The sequence below is a fragment of the Olea europaea genome, chromosome 13, assembly GCF_002742605.1.
Source record: "Olea europaea var. sylvestris chromosome 13, O_europaea_v1, whole genome shotgun sequence".
NCBI lineage: Eukaryota > Viridiplantae > Streptophyta > Magnoliopsida > Lamiales > Oleaceae > Olea > Olea europaea.
Window position 1 is genome coordinate 697,175 of NC_036249.1, and position 24,510 is coordinate 721,684.

The window sequence follows — 24,510 nt, forward strand, 5'->3', positions numbered from 1 at the left end:
TGGCCTATGGGCCTTTATCTTGAGCATATATTCAAATTCAAAGAAAGCAAGTAGGGTAAGTTTCCATTGAGATGGAAAATAAAGATATTCAAGACTCGCATGATTGGCAACTTTATTGGTATGGCGGGGCTTAGGAATTATGAATTTATGATTTGTAAGGTGGAAATTGAACCACCATTGTCAATTTAGGTCACTTGTTTTGTGAATTTTTGAAATTTACTTGATAACAATTAGTTTTTCTTTCGGGGGTTCCTATAGAGTTGACCATGCTGTGGTAGTTGCTTGGATTGACTTAGCTAAAAGACTTCCTTAAAACGATGTTTTGGAGAAGTGTTTGGTTGAACACTTGGGGGTTTAGACTTTTTCCTTTTTCCTTTAAAATAACTGTTTGAAGTTTCCACAAATATTATAAAATATTTTATTATGACAATTTGCAATATTGCCTCCATGAACTCAGGGGTTTTTGCGCTATGATTCTCATCAAACTCTTGCAATGTCCAAAATTATAATCAAGAAGTCAAAAAGTGGTAAAAAATTTAACTCGGGGATTTGAGATTTTTTTTTTATTATATTAGCATAATATAAATAGAGGAACACGTTGAAAAACATATCGAAATTCTCTTTAATATTTTGTCTTTTATGTTACAACCTGTAAAAGTACGGAAATTTATGAGATAATTATAAACTTTTTATTGACGAGTTTGAGAATTATTGTAGTATCGCAAATTTCCTCTTACGTTCAATGTTCCATTTGTTGCTTAAAATGAAAATCTTGGATATTTTGCTCAACAAGTAACAAAAATCCAACAAGAATCGAAAAACTCCACAACATATATTCACTTAACTATTAAAAACAAAATTTTCATAAAAATAAAGATCTTCTCAAAACTTTCATTGCTTATAAATTCAGTGTTCCGTTTGAACTTGGTGCATCCTCCACTAGTCTCAAGTTAAATGATTCTCTGAACCATCCCACGCACGTTAGAGAACCAAAAAGCTATCTACTCTTTACATATCATTTCAAGAACTGTATTTATCAAATTGCTTTTCTTGGGACGCCCTGCCCTCTCTTTATGCATACATCTGCACATTGAACTTTTATACACATAAAATATCCTGGAGAATACATAAACTATGTTTTTTTCGTTTTTCTTTTTTTGAGTTATGTAGGTCGTTATAACTGAGATGATGATTAAATTGATTGGAGTGGTGCGACAAAAATGAAACTAGAGAGTCGAGATCCACACTTTTTATGAAAGGGAGCCGTTGATTTTCATGCAAACCGATGGCAATCAATTCAAGAGATTAGATTTTAAGGCTCAAGTTTCATGAAGGCAAATAGCTTTCTTGACTGTCATATCAATAATCAATTATCATGGTGAAAAATAAGTCATAAGCTGATTTTTATTACTTTTCAAACCTGCCTTAAAACCTATCAAAGCTGTCTCTTCTTGAAAACTCTCTGTGTCACTCACACACGAACAATAGTGTTGTGTTGGTGCATGATTTAATGGAATTATGTAATTCAATTTAATCCCGACTTTGATTCCAATGTATTTCCTGCTAATATATATCTCCCACAACTGAGTTTCTTTTTCGTCTTCAGAAATTCATCCATGGAGGAAAAACGAATAACAAGAGAATCCTGTTTCTTTACCTTTCTTTGCTCAAACCCTCTATTCTCCACCGTTTTCACTCTCTACACTCTGATTCTACTCTACTTCCCAACTTTTTTTCGTGGAATTATTTTCTCCCCAGTTATATTTTTCACTTCAATTATCTTACTCTATCTTCTCCGGCTCGGTGCAAGTCAAAAAACCCAAAAGGAAACGGGATCCAATTCCCCGGAATTCGATTCGCCACCAAAATTATTGCCGCTGAATGAAGAATCTTCTGATCATGATCTCAACCGGGTCTCATATGAATCCGACAGCGAACCGAGTGCGACTTCGTATCAGGGTCCCAATTTTTTGGCTGATTGTTTTGTGGAATGGGACGTGAGGGCACCGTTGGAGGTTATACATGAAGAATACGAAGGTGAAGAAGAAGGAAACGAGGCGTTTTGGGAGGAGAAGAGAGAGGCCCAGATGGCTGTAATTGAAAAATACGCATCTTTGTCACTGTATTATCCGGAATCCGATACAGAGACCTCATCGGAGGGAGATTCCCCGAAGATTGAAGACTGGGAGTTATCGGAGCATTTGTGCTCCCGGTGGGAAGATGATGATAAAGAAGGGTTGATAGAGATTGAATTGGACGGGAAGAAGAATAATAGTGAAGTCGACGAAGATAATTTGATTGAGATTAATCTTTTTCCGTCGAGATGACGTGAATTTCCCGGCGTTATTTCCGACCAAGTTTTGATACAGTTAACCCTTGTGATTAACTAAAAGGGAAAACGTTTATGGGTTTATGGGTTTTAGCAAATAGAAGGTTTACCATTGTATTAAATGAATGGTAAAGTGCATTTACTCACTTAATCCAAAGATTATTAATGATGAAGGTTTTGTAATGACTCATTTGTCCTTGCTCGTTTAGAAACATTTTTTCTTGCACGACTTCTAGTATGCAAGACGAGATGTTACATTATTTGACACAAAGCTAAAGTTTTATTTTATATATGTGCCAATCGATCACTTCATTATCGTATATCAAGCATGTTCAAAGTTATTCATATATTGATAAGGAATGGATGAATTATCGAGAAGGAACCGTAATGGTCCTCAACCGTTTGGATCCCAAGAGTGAATCAGTGAAGAATGTGATATGAAAACAACTTTTTGTGAAAAACTTTAAGTTGGCATTTGGACATCACTTGTGGACCTTGAGAGACAATTGGCCATGCTAAATGGTTTGTGAATGTTTTAATGAAAGGGATTTGACATACAAAAGTCACTTTAGTTCCTTCTCTACTATGCAAGTTGAATAATTGATGATACAATTATATGTTAAACGAACTCATACAATTTGAGTCAATGATGAAAAATACATGTATTGATCAGGTATTAACATCTAATCTAGCAAGAATGATATTGAATTTTGAATAAAAAATTAAAATGGATCAAATAAGAAAGAATACCTTAAATAACAAACTCATGACGAAATATATGACCAATCAATGTTTATCGAAGAGTAATGCCGACGCTACATAACATTAATGTGAATTAAAAAGTGAGATTTTTATTATCTTAACTTGATCTCCTCAATCAAGAAATGCATGAATCATGATCACGAGCATAATACAAATACTTCTCTATATTTTTTAATTTTTGGTGGTCAAAAAATTACATGATATTTTTTTCGTCAAAATAAGAAAGGTAATCTTTTTAGCTTATGACTCGATTATTAGTTACTACTACTAGATGTCCAAAATACTTTTATAGTTGAGAGATTAAAGAAAAATACACATGCGCATACACACATACACATGAATAATGAGAAGGGCCATAAACCCATGAATAAGAATAAAGGAAATTACATATAAATAGGTATTTAAATTGATGCTTATTGTGAGGCGAAGCTTAGAAGCGTTGAAGCTTTGCGCACGGTAGCACTTATAGTTCCATCACGCGTAGCGACTATGACGGTAAGGCTTCTTTTCGATCTGTTGCTTGTGGCGTGTTAAGGTGGTGTGTTCGGGCAGGTGGTGGTAGAGATGTGTAGGAGCTTAGGAGGTGGTTATGGTGGATCTGAGGTGCTAGTGAAGTCCGATAACTATGAATCAATGTCCACAGGTGGTGATGTGTAGGAGGTGGTGACGGTGCCTCACAATTTGTTTACAAGTCACATGTAACTGTGTATAGGTCACAGATCAATGTCCACGAGTTACTATAAGTAGGTAACAAATCAATGTCCATAGGTCTCATATCAATTAAAATTGATCACAAATTAATGTTCATAAACCACAGAACAATTTAATTGGTCACAGATCAATATCAACAGGTCATGGATCAATTAAAATTTGTCATAGATAAATGTTCATTGAGCTATAAGTCACATGTAACTGGTTATATGTCTAAGTGCATATGTCACAATTCACAAATTCAAGAGATCTAATCACATGTCATTGATTTCTTTGATTTTAGTTATTCGAGCCGGTCACAAATTCAATTAACTAGATTGCAGAGGTGAGAATTAAAGTTATTTGCTCTGTTAATTACTTTGTAAATTACACTAGAGATTGTTTTTATTCAATTTTAAAAATAGTTTTCAATTATACCAGCATTGCTGAGTCACGGCTAAAGAAGATGATCAGTCGTCGATAATGCTCACTCGATGTTCTCCAACGATCGTTATACTTCTCTCTCTATTTGTACTATCCGAAGAAGTCGTTGGTTGGGTGAATGTCGACGACTAGAAGATGTGATGGCAACAAGGTAGCTGCGTGAGGTTAGGAGATGGTTGTTATGTGGGGTGAATGTGGGTAAATTAATTTGATTTTATAATTTTATTACTTAAAATTAAAATATTGAATTAATATTTGACTTTCGAATTTTTGAACTTAGAGTGTGTTTGATTGACATGAAAAATATCACCTAGAAAAGAAAATATTTTCCATCTTTTGTGAAAAATAAAAATCACTTCTACCCAAAAAAAATATTTTCCTTAAAAACAAGGAAAATTAGGCATATTTTCAAAAGTTGAAAAATATTTTCCATGAAAAAAAATAGCAACCAAACACTCCAAAGAGGAATTTGGGTGGAAAACTGATATTTTCCATGGAAAATAAATGTAATCAAACACACCCTTAATGTCTAAAAACTAATTTGGTGCATACTTAATACTCGACTTATGATTTTTTTCGTACTTAATACCTGGCTTATGATTCTTTTTACCCTAAGAATATCTGATGTGACCCATGGACTAATTGGGCCCAATTTTTACAAAGAAATTGGGCCTTTAGATTCCAATCTTATTTTAAAAGGCTTAATACCAAATATGCCCCGCTTGTACTCAATTTGACACGATATTGATGTGGCCTTCTAATTCATTCAGCCATCAAATCAAAATAACTAGTACAAACTATACAAATATTATGCTAAAGAATATATTCCCAGCTATGAATTTGAAACTAATTTTTAATTTTTTTAATGTAATTCTAATCTTTTGCTCAGAAAATTAAGGGTCTTGATTTTGTCAAATATGTACTCTTGTATCCTTGTGTTAGACATGCATAAATAAGGTACTCTATATTGGTAAAAGTGGAAAGTTTTGAGGAAAAAATAAGTTGTAATGATGGATATTGGTGGTGTTGGTATTGAGGAGGAGGCCGGAGCTAGTGGTGGTGGAGTTTGGCCATCTCCGAGGTGGAACTCACAGAAGCTAAAATCAGGAAAAGGAGTGCGCGAATTCGGAGTACCACCTCCATTCTTGACAAGAATTTTTAGTATGGTGAATGATCCAAACACGAACTCCATTATTTCATGGAGTTCCTCTGGTACTAGCTTCATTGTTTGGGACCATCTCCAGTTCTCCGCAGAGCTTCTCCCTCAAAACTTTAAGCACAGCAACTTCTCAAGCTTTATTTACCAACTTAACAATTATGTAGGTTCTAATAATTCTTGGTCGGCCCTAGCTAAAATCTTTTTTATATCCGTATTAGCATGCATGCCCTATAGATACTTGGTTGTCTTCCTTTTTATTTTTGCATATATTGTCCATATACATTTGCTCTAATGTTGTGAATATTGCAGGGATTCAGAAAGATTGGAGTGGAGCATCAGTGGGAATATGAGAACCAATATTTTCAAGCTGGGAAAGAACATTTGCTCATAAAAATAAAGAGGCGAAACCAAAAACATGAAACCTTAAACAAACAAAAACGGACAAGAAAACCTTGTCTTGCCTTGAACGAGCATGAAACGGAGTTAGTCCTAGGAAATTTGAGGGATAGTATAAATGGTTTAAAGTTGGAAATCCAGCAACTAGAGGAAAAACAAGAAAATATGGAAACACAAATTGTCACCTTCAAAGAACACATTGAAAATGCCCAAAGTAAATCGAAAAAATTGCTTATGTTATTAGCCAAAGCATTTGATGAAATTTTTGTGAGGAAGGAAAGGGATCTTAGTAACAACGAGACCAGAAAGAAACCGAGAATGGCTGCTGCAACAGAAAACACCGATGCTTGTCGGGCTACAACAAGTGATGCCCTTCCGGCAATCAACGGCAAGTATTTAAATTTTGTTGGGAAAATAGTTCTTCTTTTTTTATTGTAAAAAATTGTAGTTAATTGTCATTTTTCTTTTAGTGTCAGTTTCCAACACTGGTGATGCGGGACCTCCCATTCAGGATCATAAGGTTGATTTGACTTCAGAAGCGAATGTGAAGGAGTCGGGTGACTATAAATTTTGGAAGGAACTACTGGAAGACGATGATACCGGTGAGAACGATGCAAGAGAGGAGATGGTTAACATAAAGCAGCAGGCCAAGATTGCTCTGGAGTTGGAAAATTTGATCACAAAACTACCTGAACATGAGACAAAGGAAGAAGTCAGTCATAAACTATGATACCATGTTTTTAGTATGATATGGACAAGATGAGACGATATATTATGGCAAGATTTTTAACATTTCTGCTATACTCTTTTGTTAGTTCAAGACTACGAAATTCTGCTCCGAGTTTCTTCCAACATTTTAAGTCCCCACGCCCAAAAAAAATACAAAAATGAAAAGGAAAGAAAACCACAATGGGGTCCCACAATGTAATGACAGGTGTCAAGCCCCCAGGAAGGGGCATGGGGGCCTCTAATTAACATAGTGTGCGAAAGTAGACAAGGTAGATGAATTGGATAAGAAATAATGTGGTGCACATTGGAGAGGAAAAAGGATGATTGCAGGTAACATGGGCTTCTTAAAGTTGGGCAGACAACAATTTAGTTGTCTATTCCAATCGAAAGTTGCACTCATATGCATTTTGGGTATTCTTTTGTGGTGATGTCAAATCCCCTGTTTTTGGTCATGTTTTTGGCTTAAAACTTCTTTCATCTTATCTTTCCTCCAAGTCTTTGCTTTCTTAATCAAGATTGTAGAGAGTTTTGTGCTGATGGATATCTGTCTAATCATGGAAATTATAATTGTACTAATACTTCTTGTATTTAGCAATGTCATATGAAGCGAAGTCGATGTCTGATTCAAATAGGAAATTGAAAAACGATCAAAAATCTTTAATCGAGAAACGATCGGGTCACCTAAAAAACGTGGTGAACTAGAATATGTTTAACAAGTTCGATTTTTTTAAGAAAAAATAACTTATATATCCCGATTTAAACCCGTATGACTTTACACTTTTTGAGTCAATCAAGTTATAAGACATTTGCATTTATATAATAAGAAAAATCTTAGAACTTGATATTAATAAGACCTAGTTTGAGTCTTTTAGCTAAAACGTATGAAATTAACTCAACTTGCCACTTGAATAGTAAGATATAAAATAGATGAAGTCCAAGTGGTTCAATTCATTTTACTCATCTAAATATATTTATTTTAATTTGTTTAGTGTGTTTGACCTTTATAACAAGCTATGTAGGGCTGTCAAAAGGATTGAATTTCGATCCGAATTTGATGAAATTAATTGGAAATGAATTTAGAGTCTAAGTCTGATAACTCAATCAAGATTCGAATCCGATAATCCATTAACTAAATGAAGCAAATATGGATATGGATTAATCCGATCCGACAATAACTCAATCCGATTTATTATAACAATATAATATATTTTATATATTGTTGCATAATTTATTAAACACAATTTTTTCCATTTTAAAACTTGTTTTATACTATACACATAATTTTCAAATAATAAATAATATTAGATAATAGTATAATATTATTAATTGAAATATTTGAAGAGATTTAAATTTTTATTAATTAATATAAGATAAAAATAACAATTAATTTAATTTTATAAATAAAACAACCAGAACAGCCAACGGTTGGAATTGCTTTCATTATTTTCAACTTTTTTTTTTGCCACATTGGACACTCACTAGAATATTATAAAATTTACAATATATAAATAGCATACCAAGAATTGAGTTAAAAACTGTCTGTATTTTTTGATTTTAGGGCTTAGAAGTTGACTAATAAATTTTTTTTCTTTCTAATTTTTTCAAATTTGAATAGGGTCATTGAATTGGATATCAAATAATATAGCAAATCGGATATGGATTTAATAACCAAATATCCATTGAATTATCGAATTGAATCAAATAATTATTCTTAACGTATCGAATCAATTTTGGACAGATTCTACCCATTTACAGCCTAACACCATGTCCAACTATTTAGAAGGACTAGAAACGTTGATGCTTACACTCGTATTTTCTCCCAAATTTATGATATTTTTGAATTGCTATTCTAGACAAATTCACAAATTACATGTGATATTTGCCATAGGTAATTAAGGTATGCTAAAGTGAGCTAGACCATTAATTGTTAATACAAAACAAGTTGGGGGAAGTCAATTATTTGGTGTCAAATAAAATTACGAAAGTAACCCTCTAATGTGATAAAATGATCGCCAAAGGTCGGACTTCAACACAAAACTTCTTCACTTCATTTTTCTTAAATGTTTGAAACACGGTACGTTAATTTTAATAAGGCTTAAGTTTCCATTTTACAAAATAATATAACAATTTAATTTATTCTTTTTTACATTTGAAACTTATTAAATAATGATAGTTCGTAAACCATTTAATAATCTCTAAATGTGTGTGTAATAAATTTAAGTATATTTGACATAATAAACTTGTAAAATAATCAAATTGGTTTATAAATTATAATTTTAATTATTTTGATAATGTAGATGAGAACGTGTTGAGATAATGTCCCAAGCATGTGCAAACATAGCTAACCCTTTCGAATCAACGAATACTTGAGTCCAAAAACCCAACTTGGGTGGGACCCGTTTAGGAACCGAAGGTTGTCCTCACATGCAAAAACAGTCAACATGTCACATTATTGCATTATTCATTATAAAATAGTTTATTGAACAGATATTATATTATATTTATTGCATTATGAGCCTTTAACTTTCATGATTTCTTATACGGGTCCTTTTTAAAAATTATACTATATTTTGTAGCTCCAAAAACTATTAAAAATAAGCTTTAATCTTTGTGAAATTTTAGAGTATAAATATTTCTTTAAAATTACGACACAATGTAACTAACGGAAGTGTGCAGTATGAAAGGAGTACATAATCCCTCGTTTGATGATCCATAATCATGATATGAACACTTATGTCCTTGTTTGAGCTCTATTCTTTTGAAAAAATATATTTTTTAACAGTGTTTTGACATTATTTCAATCACACATTCTTCAATAAAATAATATTACACGTAAATTTAAAACTTTTTCTTATTTTTTAACCACACATTTTTCATCAATACACTATTCAAAAATTCATTCTTTCCTCAAAAATGGAGCTCAAACAAGGGCTATGTACTCGTTCAAAAATTGTGGGATCATAAATTTTCATCAACTTTTGAAAAATAGAGCTCAAGACTTGAATGATCATGTAGACATGACTCTTTATATTCTAAAAATTAGAGTATGTCATGTGAAATAAGCACACTAGTTGGGCATGATTGACTCGACTTGTTTCTTTTAACTCTCGATTAATCTCTTTATTTTTGTTCTTCTTTACATACCATATCTTGAATGAAGACACCGCCATTTGACAACAACGTGAACTCTAGAGATTAAAAGAGCACTCCTACTCTTCTCAAAAGTTGAAGCTTTGGGCATCATGTCCAAGATGGCCATACCCTGAGCTATGTTAGAAGAGAAAACTAGTTTTGCACATGCTTGCTAATGAGCGGAATCTCTTTGAAGTGATGGCCAGGCTTTTAGTGCCTCTTTGACACCCATTTTTTTTATTTTGTGTTTTAATACACGATCATTTTCAACCATACATTTAGATAATAAAATATTCTACACGTCTATTAAATTTTTTTCCTATTTTTTAACCACAAATTCTACTAAAAATACTATTCAAAACTCATTTTTTTTCTCAATTAATGAGAATCAATCAAGCTCTTAGTCCGAAGCAAAGCTTGAATCTTACATAGAAGACCCCTTTAGTGGATATAAAGTAGAGATGCCAACCAACTCACTCTCTCAAACCTCTCTATTGAGCACTGCTAAAAAATGCTAGAAAAGAATAGTTCGTCGGAACTAAAGTATTGAACTAATCAATTTTGGTAGTGTTCAAATATTTCCCAATAGTAGAGTACTTTTTTTTTTTTTTTAATTCTTTTTCTTTTTGTAACTTACTAACTTATATAGTAAAATTACAAAAACATCGTGTTGTAACATCACTTCTCCAAATGGATTTCCCTAATAAAAACTTTAAACCCAAAGTCAGCTGATAATTAAACTCCCGAAAGCTCCCCCAAAAAGAAATGAATAGAGGATATTCTTCCTAGCTAGTTGAAGACTGCCAATTAAATCAAATAAAATATTTGTAAAAAGAAATGATAAAGAGTCACGTGAGAATCTCACGTGCCTCCATTTCAACAGGCGTGTCCTGTGTATTATTGTTAGTGCATCTTCAGTTGTACCAAAAGAAAGTGCACCTTAAGTAATTAACAATTTAGTAACACGTGTCCGGCAAAACCCAACTGGATTTTAATTGTATGATTTTAATGCTTAGTACATTGTTAATAGTATTTTTCTTGTTAACATGGAGATTCGAGATCATCGGTTGTGTTTGTGTGAATTTATTCTTCTTCCTTGTAAATGGCTGGAAATGCCATCAAAGTGGGGGCACATGTTTATCTCACGTGATTCATAATTGGCTCGACTTAATTTGACGTGTTTAAACTTTGGATTGAGATTATATCGGAAAAAATAGACACGGACGAAATATATTTCTCGTGTATATCTCGTGACCCGACACCTAAAAACCAAATACTAGATGCATCTGTACTCGATCCAATGACTTAGCTTTAACATACACAAGTTTCTCTACACAAATTATTGGCATGACAGTAATTTCAGACTATTACATCTTATATCGGGCTTTTATAAGTATATTTCTAGAATAATGCGATAATTCATTATAAGTACAACACAGATTATTGATGATTTAAAATGTTCAACAAACATTATTACAAGAACATAAGAGATAAAATCATTAGTAATTGTGTTGTCTAAAATTATGAAATATTCTCTTATATTATTGTTTAAAGCAGAAACTGTCTAATTGTTATCATGAAAATAATAGTGAGATGTTGACCAACCATTTTTATTTATTGAAAAATACTTTTTAATATTTCCAAAGAGAGATTGGCTTTATTAAGGATGGGGACACTTGCTTTATTGAAGGAATGGAGCAAGATTCCTTTTGTGGTGGGAAAAAGTTATGGTTTCAATTAGTTCTCAAAAAGGTTTAAATTTTTTCTTCTCTATTAATAAGACTAGTGAGAAAATCGATAATTATTTAAAATATAAATTGATAGAAATAAATGATAGATATAATATTAATACTTGTGAGTTCTCAAAATGTATAGATAAAAAGTAAAGCGGGTTTTTATTAAATTGAGCCGAACATAGGTAATTCTACAATATTATTTTGTAGAAGTATGTTTTAAATTAAAAACCTTCCAAATCAAATTAAAGATATTGACAGAGGATGTAGAACAAAAAATTTAAATATGGTGATTGATTAATTGAAGATTGAAGATTGAAGATTGAAGATAAAAATGTGACAAAAAAAATTAGAAACATATTGATAATAATTAAGAAAGTTTAAGGACCTCTATTACAATTAAATATAGTGCACCAAATAAACATCTTAATTAGTATAATTACACTTTAGAAACTTTCTCCAAAAATACATGTTAAATGACGACTGTGATGATCCTCCTTCATTCATAACGGTAAAAAAAACTAAAAACATAGGAAAAAACTAAAAAAAGTAATTCTTCTAAAATACGCCGATCGTGAACTCCGCACCATGGTGGACAATAACACGTGGCAGAAAAGGAAAGGACGTGCGCAAATCACCCCACAGTGGAAGTTAGGTGGTATCCCGCCAGGTGTCATGTCAGTCAGCTTCAGTACTGCCTAATAATTAAAAGCTTTACGTATGTATACGGTATACACGTATACTTTATTTTATATATATATATATAATTTATAGCATTACTTTTTGGTTTAATCCTGCTATAATATATATGCAAGTGGTTTGGTTGAGGAGTTCTTTGGCTCTTCGGGACCTTCAAGCATTCATTCAGCACACAGGTAAAAGCTCTCAAATATTTCCTTTTTCCCTTTTTCTTTCTGTTTTTCACACATTCTCTAATTCAATCTTCTATTCATTTTTAGCTATATAGGTGTATATTTATTGGAGTATCACTGTTTTGTTGAATTTCAGAGTGAGTTTGTGTGTGAATGTTGTGAAATTTTGAAGATAGAGAATCTAAACTTAAAACATGGTTACATCATCCGTAACTTAAATCAGAAATTCATCGAGTCTTGTTTCTGAATCATCAACTTCCCTCGGGAAGATTATTTTTTGGCAATTTGATTGGTTCAAATTTCTGGGCTAATAGGAACTTTTTTTTTTATTTGGCATTAATTATTGAACACTGTCAACAATCTTGTGCCCTGGATTTGTCTTCTTCACTGAATTTTTTTCTTTTGACGGAGAAGGGTCAAGATTTTAGTCTGGGTATAAATAACCATTTGAATTAATGAAAAAGGTTCTGATTCTTATTAATTTTCCATCGTTGAAATGCAGTTGTCTATTGCAAAATGGATCCAAAACTCCAGAAAACCAAAAACTCATCATCAAACTCAGCCAACTCACCCGATTCAACCCACTCATTATTCCCTTTCCCAGATGAAGTCCTGGAAAGGGTCCTCTCGTTCCTGCACTCCCACAAGGACAGGAGTTCGGTTTCACTTGTCTGCAAGGACTGGTACGATGCTGAGCGGTGGACAAGAACAAAACTTTTTATAGGCAACTGCTATTCAGTTTCTCCTGAGATTGTGGCAAGAAGATTTCCCAGAATTAAGAGTGTTACGCTCAAAGGAAAGCCAAGATTTTCTGATTTCAATTTGGTCCCTCAGCATTGGGGGGCTGATGTGCATTCTTGGCTTGTAGTGTTTGCGAAAGTTTACCCGTTTTTGGAGGAGCTGAGGCTCAAGAGAATGACTTTAAATGATGAGAGCTTGAAGTTCCTGGCAACCTCGTTTCCGGGATTCAAGGCTTTATCTTTGTTGAGTTGTGAGGGATTTAGCACTGATGGACTCAAAGCCATTGCTACACACTGCAAGTAAGCAACCCATCTTCCTTGTTTGAGTTAAATTAATTTTTGATGATGATTGAATTTTTTGTTTTTGATTAATTTTTAATTTCCCGTTTTTCTAAAAGAAAATTGGTTTTTTTTTTTTTTTTTTTTTTTTTTTGCCCAAAAAGTTTTTTTTTTTTTTTTTGGGTTTTTTTTTTAACGAGGTTTTTTTTGTCACAATTTGCCCATATATCTCCCTTTTCATTGGTCAAGAGGGCGCTCTATTTGCTTAGAGTATGAAATGAACTGTTCATTTGGTTAAATGTCAACTGGCTTAGAGATGAAGGGTTCTCTTTGAGAGCTCGAGATAGTGTTCAAATTGTTGTAAAAGTTATCTTGTTTGTTTTTTGGCCTGCAGAGTTTTTGATGTTAACAGATCTAGATATTTAAGGGCTCGCTTTGAATTTAAAGATGCTTTACTACAATGTCAATTGATATAGAGAAGGAAAGGTTCTCTTTGAGAGCTTGATATAGTCTTCATTTATGGGAAAAGTTGTCTTGTTTCTCAGCCAGCTGGAAAGGTTCTCTTTGAAGTCAAAGATGTTTTAGTTCAATATCAATTGGCCTAGAGAAGGAAGGGTTCGCTTTGAACCTAGTGATGCTTTGATTGATGAGACTATGAGGCCAAATTCTATATCCTGTTTCCAAATTTTGACCTGTGAAATGCATTATCTGGTGTAAATGTTCTCATTGAAATGCATAGAATATGGGTATGCCTGAATGCCACACGGTTTAGCAATGGATTTACTTGATTGCAATCCTGTCACTCGACTCTATATTTTATGATATGCAATCTCGACACTTGATCCTCTACCTTTTAATTGATTTCCCTGAATTGTCATTGATCTTTTCATCAAGACAAGGCAGAGATAGAAGATCAGAGGGAACAAATGTGAATTCTTAAGTCTAATGATACTATTTCTTCGATTGAAAGTGGAAATGATGCAACAAAGATGTGTAGAAGATAAGGATACTTTGGAAGTTCAAGGAAACTTGTACGAAGTATATAATAATAACATGGAGAACTTCTGGTTGTGCTAGAACTGTAGTCATAAATAGCTAATACTTGTTATTGAAATATGTTCTTCAAGAAAAAAAGAACTGACGCGACAATTAGGAAGCTTGAAGAAGAACTCTACATAGGAGATACACATTTGGACTGTTTCATCAGCTGGAAAGCCAATAGAAAAGAGACAAAACTTGAATTACGGTAGAAGATAAGCATAGAGACAGTTGCAATCTTAAATTCATTAAATCAATATACCCCTCCCCTCCTCAAGCTTTATCATGACTCCAGTACTGAATATGTGTTCTATTTTTAATCAAGGCTTAGATTCTTCGTTGTTGTGCTGTATCTCTTGTTATTGTCTCTGATTTTAAATGTTATTAATGATAGCATTTATAATATGTTTAGTGGGGAGGATTGGATAGTTTTGAACGATAATAAGGAAAAAACTGAAGTTCGTGTTCATTCTATTGTATAAATCTTGTTCAGAGCTATGTACAAAACATGCACTTACTATGTTTTTTTGTCTTATAGGAACTTGACTGAACTTGACATACAAGAAAATGGAATGGATGACTTAGGTGGAGGTTGGCTAAGTTGTTTTTCTGAGAATTGTTCTTCATTGGAAGTACTGAACTTTGCCAGCCTTAACAGTGAGGTTAGTTTTGATGCTCTCGAGAAACTTGTTCGTCGATGCAAATCGTTAAGGATTCTGAAGGTCAATAAGAGCATTACCTTGGACCAACTGCAACAGCTTCTTGTGCTGGCTCCTCAGTTGATTGAACTTGGTACTGGTTCTTTCCAGCAAGAACTTACACCTCTCCAGTATGAAGGTCTCGGAATTGCATTCAGCAATTGTAAAAATCTTCAGACTCTCTCAGGTTTTTGGGAAGACACTTCTCTCCATCTCCCTGTTCTTTATTCAGCTTGTCCTAGTCTGACTTTCTTGAACTTGAGCTATGCGACTCTCCGAAGTGGTGAATTAGCGAAGATAGTTGCTCATAGCCCAAATATACGACGTCTTTGGGTAAGAACCAGGCATTTGAGATTCTTTCTATGGGCAAATTTTGGTATCAAACTCCGGTTTTTATCCCGCTCATAAGTGGGTCATTTATTTATTTATGAAGTTTGATATCTAAATTGACTAATAGTCTAATACTTTCATGCAGGTCCTTGATACGGTCGGAGACAAGGGCCTCGAGGCCGTGGGATCCAGCTGTCCATTCCTTGAAGAACTTCGGGTCTTCCCTGCTGATCCTTTCGAGCAGGATCTTCACCATGGAGTAACTGAGGCTGGTTTTTTGGCAGTGTCTCGTGGATGCCGCAAACTCCATTATGTCCTTTACTTTTGCCGGCAGATGACTAATGCAGCTGTTGCCACCATAGTGCAAAACTGCCCCGATTTCACTCACTTTCGCCTTTGCATAATGAATCCAGGCGAGCGAGATTACCTGACAAATGAACCTATGGACGAGGCTTTTGGTGCAGTGGTTAAGACATGCACTAACCTCCGGAGGCTTGCACTTTCGGGCCTTTTAACCGACTTGACTTTTGAGTATATTGGCAAGTATGCCAAAAACCTCGAGGCTCTTTCCGTGGCTTTTGCTGGCAGCAGTGATCGGGGGATGCAGTGTGTTCTCCAAGGTTGTCCGAAGCTAAGGAAGCTTGAAATAAGAGATTGTCCATTTGGAAATGCTGCATTACTGTCCGGGATAGAGAAGTATGAAACAATGCGATCATTGTGGATGTCAGCCTGCAATGTAACAATGAGTGCGTGCAAGCTACTTGCAAAGGAGATGCCGAGGTTGAATGTTGAGGTAATGAGAGATGAAGGAAGTGATGAAAGTCAGGCGGACAAAGTTTATATATATCGTACTGTAGCAGGGTCGAGAAGGGATGCTCCACCTTTCGTTGTCACTCTTTGATCACGTGGAAGGACTTCTTGGTAAGCAAGCTCTGAAATATTACAAATTCTTTGAAAAGTAGATTAAGGCCCCGTTTGATCCACATTATTTGGAAAAAATACATTCGTAAACAGTGATTTGATAATGTTACACGCGAATCCAAAACTTTTTCTTAATTTTTAATCACACATTTATCATCATTACACTATTCAAAAATGCATTTTTATGAAAATAATGTGGCTCAAACAAGGGCTAAGTTTCTGAGTTCTTTGTAGCATAAATGGTTTTCTTTTACTAAATACTCGATCTCCTTTTCTGCAAAGGAGTCGACCCCCGTTTAGGACTGTTGATTTACCACATTCCAAATGCTTCAACCCCTAAACCCCTTCGAGGGGAAAAAATACTAACTTGGTGGCTAAGTTATATGCCTAAATAATCTTCCATTACTGCCATGATTTCTGATCATATGTATTGCTAGCATTTGCAGTGGAAAACCCCTTGAGCTGTTTTGTTCGGATTCAGATCGTGCAACTGAACGCCATTATCGCATGGAAGAAAAAAATGGTGCAGGTTAGCATAGACTTCTCTTAGACTTTCGTCCCTGAAGAGCCAAGATATTACAATAAAATGCACGAGAAATTTACTCCTTGCATTGTTTGAATCGCGAACGAGACGAGTGAAGTATCCTGGAACTCGAATTCCAAATTTTATGTATAATCTTTAAGTGTTTTGAGCGCACAAACTTCTTTATGAACCGTGAAAAATCAGTGGATTTGATATGAGAAGACATTGTGAATCTTTCCACTGGATTGTTTAACGTGTAAATTGCTATAATTTTCCCTCCCTGTTGTATTCTAATTAGACTGAACCAGTGGATTCTGTCAGAGGCGTTTTCAAGATTCATTGTTCAAAGTATGTTGGCAAGATACACTCTGAAAATAATGGATGATGGTAATTGTAGGCATGAAGGAAAATAGGAAATGTTTGTCCTACAAAAGTAAAAATTTTATTTATTATATTGTCTTATTCTACACAAAATTGTACATTAAACATGCATCCCAATTTCTCCAATTTAATGCAAAAACGGCACTTCAATTTTGATGCATCACTATTACAATTGATCAAGCTGACATGACAGAAAAAATACAAAGCCCGTGTTTGAGCTTAATTCTTTAGAAATTCCATTTTAGCTATACATTTTCTCAATAAAATAATTTTACACATGAATTCATACAATTTTTGCTACTTTTAATTACATATTTTCCAAATAAATCATAATTACAAAACTCATTTTGCCCGAAAATGGGTCTCAAACAAAGGTTATATGTTCATAGTTGTATATATTTTTAATAGTTCTATTAGACGAAGGGTCTTGCAGAATCAATATTTTCTTTTCGGATTTAGTTGTGATTTTTTTTTTTTTTAAGAAAATAAAGTTTACCTAGATAGCAATCAATAGATACATTGGAGAGTCTATTTATTAGATATTAATGTTATAAAAGCTGAAATATTTCAAATATTGTGTCATTGAGATAACAATTCATAAAATGCATTTCAAAATGCTTTTAGAGATTCGAAAGTAGGTAAAAAATTACTAATTATAGAATCAATTATTAGATGAGACTGATGAGGAAGCACATGATATATTGTTACATGTACAATTTCCCTTCAAATCTAAGGTATTTGGTACCTACGGTTCATTTTTGGATTTTCACTTTCTCTTCACTCAAAGGTGTTCAATATAACAACTTTAATTTCATACAATGGCATTTTACCTAATTTTGGACAAGCATGAGATAAAGAAACACCTCTTAGGTAGTCCCTTTTAAGGGCATGTGGCATGCGATTGAATGAACAATTATAGGACAAACTTTTTTATCTTTTAGTCCCTATATATTTTACTACTTTGATTTTCGAGTTTATATATATATATATATATTAGGTAACTTATTATGTACATTTTTTATGTACAAGTAGCAAAATCTTTTTTATAGTAGGTAGAGCCGGTTTCTAGCCTCCATTTAGGAATTATTTATGAATACTTTAATTTACAAATAGATAAAAAAGAGTGAGAGCGCAGGATTCAAAATTTAATAGGAAAGACGAGAAAAAGAAGTAAAGGCCACCGCCCCACTTAGATTCTTTGATAAGATTACACGTGAAATTAAGCGGTAGCATTTGTTAGGGATGATTGAGACGGTTCAAGTTATAACTTGTACAAGTTACTCAACAATATTATAACAAAACAAAATAATATTTTAACGTTTTTTAAAAGATTATTTAGAACAATTGAGTCCACCAAATTAAGGATCCGTGACTAGGAGTATAATTAGCAATTTTGTCTTGTACTAAGACTAGACAAAACTCTTAATCATCTTTGTTTTAATTAGTCCCGTTTGTTTTCCATTTTTTAATTTATTTTCTACGCATTCATTATCAACCACGCATTTACATAATAAACTATCCTACATATAAATACAAAAATTTTCCTAATTTTTAATCACGCATTCTCTAAAAAGTCACTATTTAAAATAATGTTTTTCCAAAAAGAGGTCACCAAACATGAGCTTATTTTAAATTTAGAATAAGTGTTATCAATTTTGCTACACTTACATTTTGGTGATAATTTTGTTGACATGCCATGATGTGGCACACAATTTTGCCATTGATTTGAACAACACTTAAAAAGCCAATGATCTTGATTTTTATACATCATGAAATGTCAATCAAGATGTACAAATAAAATGTACAAGTAGCTTAATTCAAGTGTTATTTTGCATACGCTGTTCATATAAAAGTAACAAAACAATTAATTGTCCAAACACGACGAAATAAAATTACTTAAGAAGTATTTTCTACATGTTTTGAGCTTTCAAACAATGAAAAAAAAAAATAAAAAAAAATCATCGTCTCTCCTTTCTAACAAAGAAGCAATTTTTTCTTGATAATATCAAGCTTGATATTGCAAAAATTACTACAATAGAAATCACTTTTAAGCTAAGCCAAACATGCTTCTTAGGTCTACCCTAAAGCTTTAAGGCATCCAACAAAACATAGGGGTGGTTCACATGGTCAGTGGGGTGTGGATGTCTTGGCATTTATATGCCAAGGGCAAGAGATATTGATGGCTAACCCTACTTTTCTTTTTCCTTTTCACCTAACTTTATAAGGACTGGCCACTTTAACTAACTAAGCAACCTTAGTTTTTCTTTCTCCTTCTTAATTTCACAGCCTTGTGTCTTGCTCAGCTAATTTTTAGTAATGCTATTGAATGAACTTGTCACGGGAATGCCTAAAAAGTCAAATTTAAGAATGACGTCAATAATTTAAAATGTTTATATTACAAAATGATTATCTTATTTGAGAAATCTTTGTCTTATTATGAATATACTTAAATTTCAATGCTACAATTAGGGATGGACTCCGATGGTTCAATCTGGACATTTCAAGAATCGAAGCCAAACATAAACTTCATTTATTTTTTAAACGTAATCATTCAATTATATGTAATTTTTGGAATTGAGCTTGAATTCACGATTCCATTCGAGAAGTTCATTTTTGGATAAAAATTGCCACCTCCAGCAGGTTTCGGGTGATTCGATCCGGTAAACATCAACCTCTCGTTACTACAATAAAATAGTATTTCAAAATTACCAGACTTGAATTTTATATGAACTTTAGTATGATTTGTATTTATTAGTAAAGCTTCTACTATTACATGATAGTTGGAAAAAATATGTATATTAATATCTAATACATTTTCAAGTAATTAAACAATTGAAAATCTAATTTATATTATTTTTGAGCAAATAATTTATGCACAATTATTTCATGATTAGAACCTAAAACGCTGATACCACGTTTGGATTCTTACATTGTCAAAGTAGTTGTCCATATTCTTCTCCATCCTCAAATATGTCCTAACGTCCCAACTGACCAAGCTGCCATTCTGTAGTGAAATGGCAAATTAACCTTCACATCTACTCCACTGACCTTTAACTATCACATGACAACGAGGGCCCTTCAGTAATTTTAAAAATGTAATTCTGTTACCTACGCTGAAGATAAGATGACATAGACCTGGTCTTTAGCTTCTTGATAAGATCATGAATGTTTCTTGTCTGTTTTCCAGTTAAAAACCCTGTGCTTTTTCGCCTGAATATTCTTCCTACCATATTGCCGGAAACCTGTATCCCCCAGAAATATGGGTTTTATTCCAAACATTAATGTTCAACTCGTCACCTAATTGCTGTCCTAAAGTTCCTCATGGGTGAAGAACAGGGTCAAAAGTCAGTGCAATCATCCATCGGAATACCAAGGCTGCAGCAAGCTATTGAGTTCATCTCTCCATTGATTTCTCACTCGCATTCAGTTAAGGTTTTTCCGGTCAAATGGCAATCCATAAGAAACAAGCTTGAAGAAATTCTCTCCAACTTCACTGCCATTGATCAGAATTCTAACTTTAATGATAATGAATCAATCTTAGATACTGTAGAGGCAGTTCTGGCCACACTAAAGAACTGCAATGAGCTTGCGCAGCGGTGCGTGGATTTATCTTATACTGGGAAGCTGCTGATGAAAAGTGACCTTGATATAGTATGCACAAAATTGGATAATCATATAAAGACACTTTCTGATGTATACACTCGTGGGCTGCTCACTCATAGAAATGCATTAGTGGTACCAAAGCCTGGTCTTTCTTCTTCTCGAGACGATGTAAGATTCTATATCAATGATTTGTTGTCAAGGCTCAAGATTGGCGGTAGGGACATGAAGAAACAAGCCCTGGTTGCCTTCAATGATGTTATTGAAGAAGATGGTAGATATGTGAAGATTTCTGTGGAAGTTGATGGTTTTATCAGTTTCTTGGTGCAGTTTCTTGATTTTGAAGAGGGGGAGGTTCAAGAACAGGCCGTGAAAGCAGTGTGTGTGATATCGGGTTTTGAATCCTGTAAAGGTGTATTGATCAGTGTAGGGATAATTTCTCTATTGATCAGTGTGTTGGAGTCCGGGGGTGGTTCGAGCAAAGAATTCGCTGCAAGGTGTTTGATGAGGTTCACAGAGAATTCGAACAATGCGTGGTCAGTTTCGGCTCACGGTGGAGTGACTGCCCTTTTGAAAATATGTGGTAATGGAGATAATGGTGGTGAATTGGTTGGCCTCGCTTGTGGAGTACTGAAAAATCTTGTTGGCGTCGAAGAAATCAAGAGGTTTATGGTCGAGGAAGGAGCAATTCCATTAATTCTTAACCTTGCGAGGTCTAAAGACGAGATTAAACGAATATGTTCCCTTGATTTTTTACAAGCTATGGCTTATAAGGATGAAACTGTTAGCTTAATGGTTGTTAAAGAAGGTGGAATAAGCAAAATGGTGCATATTTTGGATCCAAAATCATCATTTTCGATGAAGTTAAGAGAGGTGTCATTACTAGTAATCATGAACATATGCTGTTCATCAGAGAATTCTCTAAATATTTTGATTGCTTCTGGCTTCATGAATCATATACTTTATTTTCTTAGTTACGGAGAGGCTTCAGCTCAAGAGCTGGCCTTAAAGGCAGCATTTTGGCTATGTGGCACATCCGAGGAGACGAAGAAGTTAATGGGCAACGCAGGGTTCATGCCGGTGCTGGTTAAATTTATCAACTCGAAATCATTTGAGATTCGAGAAATGGCCGCCGAAATACTATCTAGCATGGTTAGAATACCCAGAAATCGTAAGAGTTTCGTGCAGAATGATCAGAATGTGGGCTTAATTCTGCAGAAGCTTGATCCTGAAGGTGCAGGGGAGGCAAATTCAGGTAATAACAAAAGGCTATTGCTTTCTATACTGATGTCATTGACAAGCAGCAACAGTGCAAGAAAAAAGATTTTAGATTCTGGGTATTTAAAGAACATTGAAAAGCTTGCAGATGCTGAAGTTTCAGATGCAAAAAAAATTGTCAGGAAGTTATCATCCAATAGATTTCGTAGCATTTGGAGTGGGTTCTGGCATTCTTGAACCTAATTTTCCATTTTTACGAATCTTATTTTGTAAATCTAATTTAGTTTCTTCATTTCAGGTAATGTTAATGTACGCAGAAAAAAGCTCTAAGTATTTGGCCGTCTAATAAAAATGCTGTCTTTGATAAGAATTTGATAATGGTTCTCACGTGTATCAAATCTTTTGCTTATTTCGAGATTTTTGGTGGCATCAGATACCATGGTGAATTACGAAAACGATGTTAAAAGCTGATTGTATAGTTTTGTGAAGAGGTGCACATGGGAAGAGCGTGAATTGTAGATGGGGATGTGAATGGTATCCATCAATGTTTTGGTGCATCATTTATGTTTTATTACCGTGCAAAATATTGAATAAAGTTTTAACCTACCAAACCAAGATAACTGTATGCAAAATATTGAATAAAGTTTTAGCTACAACAGTTTTGTAAGTAACGAGTTACTTCAAGTAGAAAACAAGAAATTCGAAGGATATAGGATGAAGTGAAGCATATACTTACAAATTTAGCCACTTGAATTTGTGTTAATAAAACTAATAGACGTCTATCTTCTAAGATATCCAAAATTCATATAGCAAAATATTAATTTTGTAGGGTGAACTAAAGCTTGACCGTATTCTTAATCGGGATGATATCGAACACTTAAAACTTGAAAATAATTTCAAAACTATTTTGACGAAATTTGGAGAGAGAACGAATGGAATTGAATGTGTTTAATTATAGACGAATGGGTGCATCTTTTGGTGTAATCCATTTTGACCATAAGATTGCAACATCTTAGATAGAGACACGATTTGATAATCTGAATTGCAATCTTTCTCACCCAAATAACCTACTTGTTGGAGACTTATTTCAATTTACACATTTATTATTAAATAACACGTAAATTCCAACATTGGGTGTACTTTCCCTGGAGCACAAAGTAGAGAGTGATGACGAGCTGCCCTTGGCCGTCTCTTGTCTTCGAATGTTCTTTTTGCAAATGACTTTTATATGATTAGACTGCAGTTATATAATTAATCATGATGGTTCAAATACATTATTAAACAACACAAGACATATTAATACAATAATAGAGAATATTTTAGTTTTCTTATTCCTTAATTTTAGTGTATTCATGTTTTTTTTTAGATAGAATTGAGTAGAATTGGACATGACAATGACCAAGATTTTAAGGTTTTTCTCTTTAATACTGTTCATTTCTCTTCAAAAACTTGTTAGGGAATATAACCATTGTGACCTATTTGGCGATGCAATGAGAGCATGCCAAAAAAAATAAAAATAATAATAATAATAAATTAATAAATAAATAAATAAAAAATCTCCCTATTACAAATCAGGGATTCTTCTATCTTGAATCTTGGAGTGAATCATCCACTAAGAAAATAGAATAATTTTTAAAATTGTTCAATATCACGGCTACAAAATGTTTTCGGGAAGAGTTTCTGTGGAAGAATATGTGGGTGTTGCCATAGTAAAGGCCTAAAGGGCTATCAACTTCTTGGAAAGTATTCCATGTTAAGCCTTAAAGTAATAATGAAGCCATGTGTTAGGTTGTTTGTTAGGTCAGCTACTTAATTCCTAATTTTTGTCTTTCGGGCTCAATATGGGTCCTTAGTTTTAATGGTTAGCTTTCACTTCCAGTTGGGGGTTCGATTCTAATAAATAGAATTATGGAATATATATATATATGTATATATTTTATTTTATTTTATTTTTTGTGTATAACTTATAATCCGAAGTGTTGACTCGAAGGAACACCAATTTACATGGCCACATAGTTTTGCAGAACTAGAACATCAATAGAACACGAAAGGCTAGGGACTATTCATTTGCTCGAGTGTTACTTTGTCCCCCGGGGCATAATTTAGTGGTGCAAAGGATATGAGTGAAATAGTTCCAGTCTTGCTGATAGTCGCAGTATGAAATATGGAATTAAACTCTTTGTGGACACCAGTGTAGAGTAAACTCTTGTTTTAGAGATGACAATTTACCCCGCCTTGCCTTGCCAAGGGAAGGAGTGGCACCCCGTCGCAGGGCGCGGGGCTAGGCGTGGCGGGGCAAGGATGCTCCACCCCGTGAAGAAAAAGTAAAAAAAAAAATTTTAAAATTTAAAAATTAAAAATAAATTTATTTTTAGACAATTCATCCGTTAAAAACTCATTTTAAATTTATATTTTATTCTCTAATAATAACATAATTCGAAACTTTCAAAATGTAAAAAAAAATAAAAAAAATTTAGCAAAAAGTTGCCCCGTCCCCGCCCCGCCCCGTGCATCAAATGGGGCGGGGCGGGGGGAG

The 24,510-nt window shown here is 33.8% G+C and overlaps 4 protein-coding genes across 5 annotated transcripts; all 4 read left to right on the forward strand.

Moving 5' to 3' along the window:
* Positions 1–848: 848 nt before the first annotated feature.
* LOC111407156 lies at positions 849–2,617 on the forward strand. The gene has a single exon (XM_023036480.1). The coding sequence runs from the start codon at positions 1,617–1,619 to the stop codon at positions 2,325–2,327; it is 711 nt and encodes a 236-aa protein (XP_022892248.1). The 5' UTR covers positions 849–1,616; the 3' UTR covers positions 2,328–2,617.
* A 2,487-nt stretch (positions 2,618–5,104) lies between these two features.
* On the forward strand, positions 5,105–7,114 carry LOC111408139 (heat stress transcription factor A-7a-like). The gene is made up of 4 exons (XM_023037942.1): positions 5,105–5,544; positions 5,694–6,168; positions 6,251–6,492; positions 7,025–7,114. The coding sequence occupies exons 1-4, from the start codon at positions 5,233–5,235 to the stop codon at positions 7,112–7,114; spliced, it is 1,119 nt and encodes a 372-aa protein (XP_022893710.1). The 5' UTR covers positions 5,105–5,232.
* Positions 7,115–12,146: 5,032 nt separating this feature from the next.
* On the forward strand, positions 12,147–17,126 carry LOC111407157 (protein TRANSPORT INHIBITOR RESPONSE 1-like). Of its 2 annotated transcripts, none has more exons than XM_023036482.1 (5): positions 12,147–12,249; positions 12,749–13,286; positions 14,842–15,334; positions 15,477–16,252; positions 16,690–17,126. In XM_023036482.1, exons 1-4 carry the CDS (start codon positions 12,183–12,185, stop codon positions 16,230–16,232), a joined length of 1,854 nt encoding a protein of 617 aa, XP_022892250.1. In that variant the 5' UTR covers positions 12,147–12,182; the 3' UTR covers positions 16,233–16,252; positions 16,690–17,126. The 2 variants fall into 2 exon arrangements, with proteins under 2 accessions (XP_022892250.1, XP_022892249.1); XM_023036481.1 differs by having other exon boundaries at positions 16,699–17,126.
* Positions 17,127–20,160: 3,034 nt separating this feature from the next.
* Positions 20,161–22,347, forward strand: LOC111407158 (U-box domain-containing protein 18-like). Its single transcript, XM_023036483.1, has one exon. It carries the CDS (start codon positions 20,478–20,480, stop codon positions 22,209–22,211), a length of 1,734 nt encoding a protein of 577 aa, XP_022892251.1. The 5' UTR covers positions 20,161–20,477; the 3' UTR covers positions 22,212–22,347.
* The last annotated feature ends 2,163 nt before the right edge of the window (positions 22,348–24,510 follow it).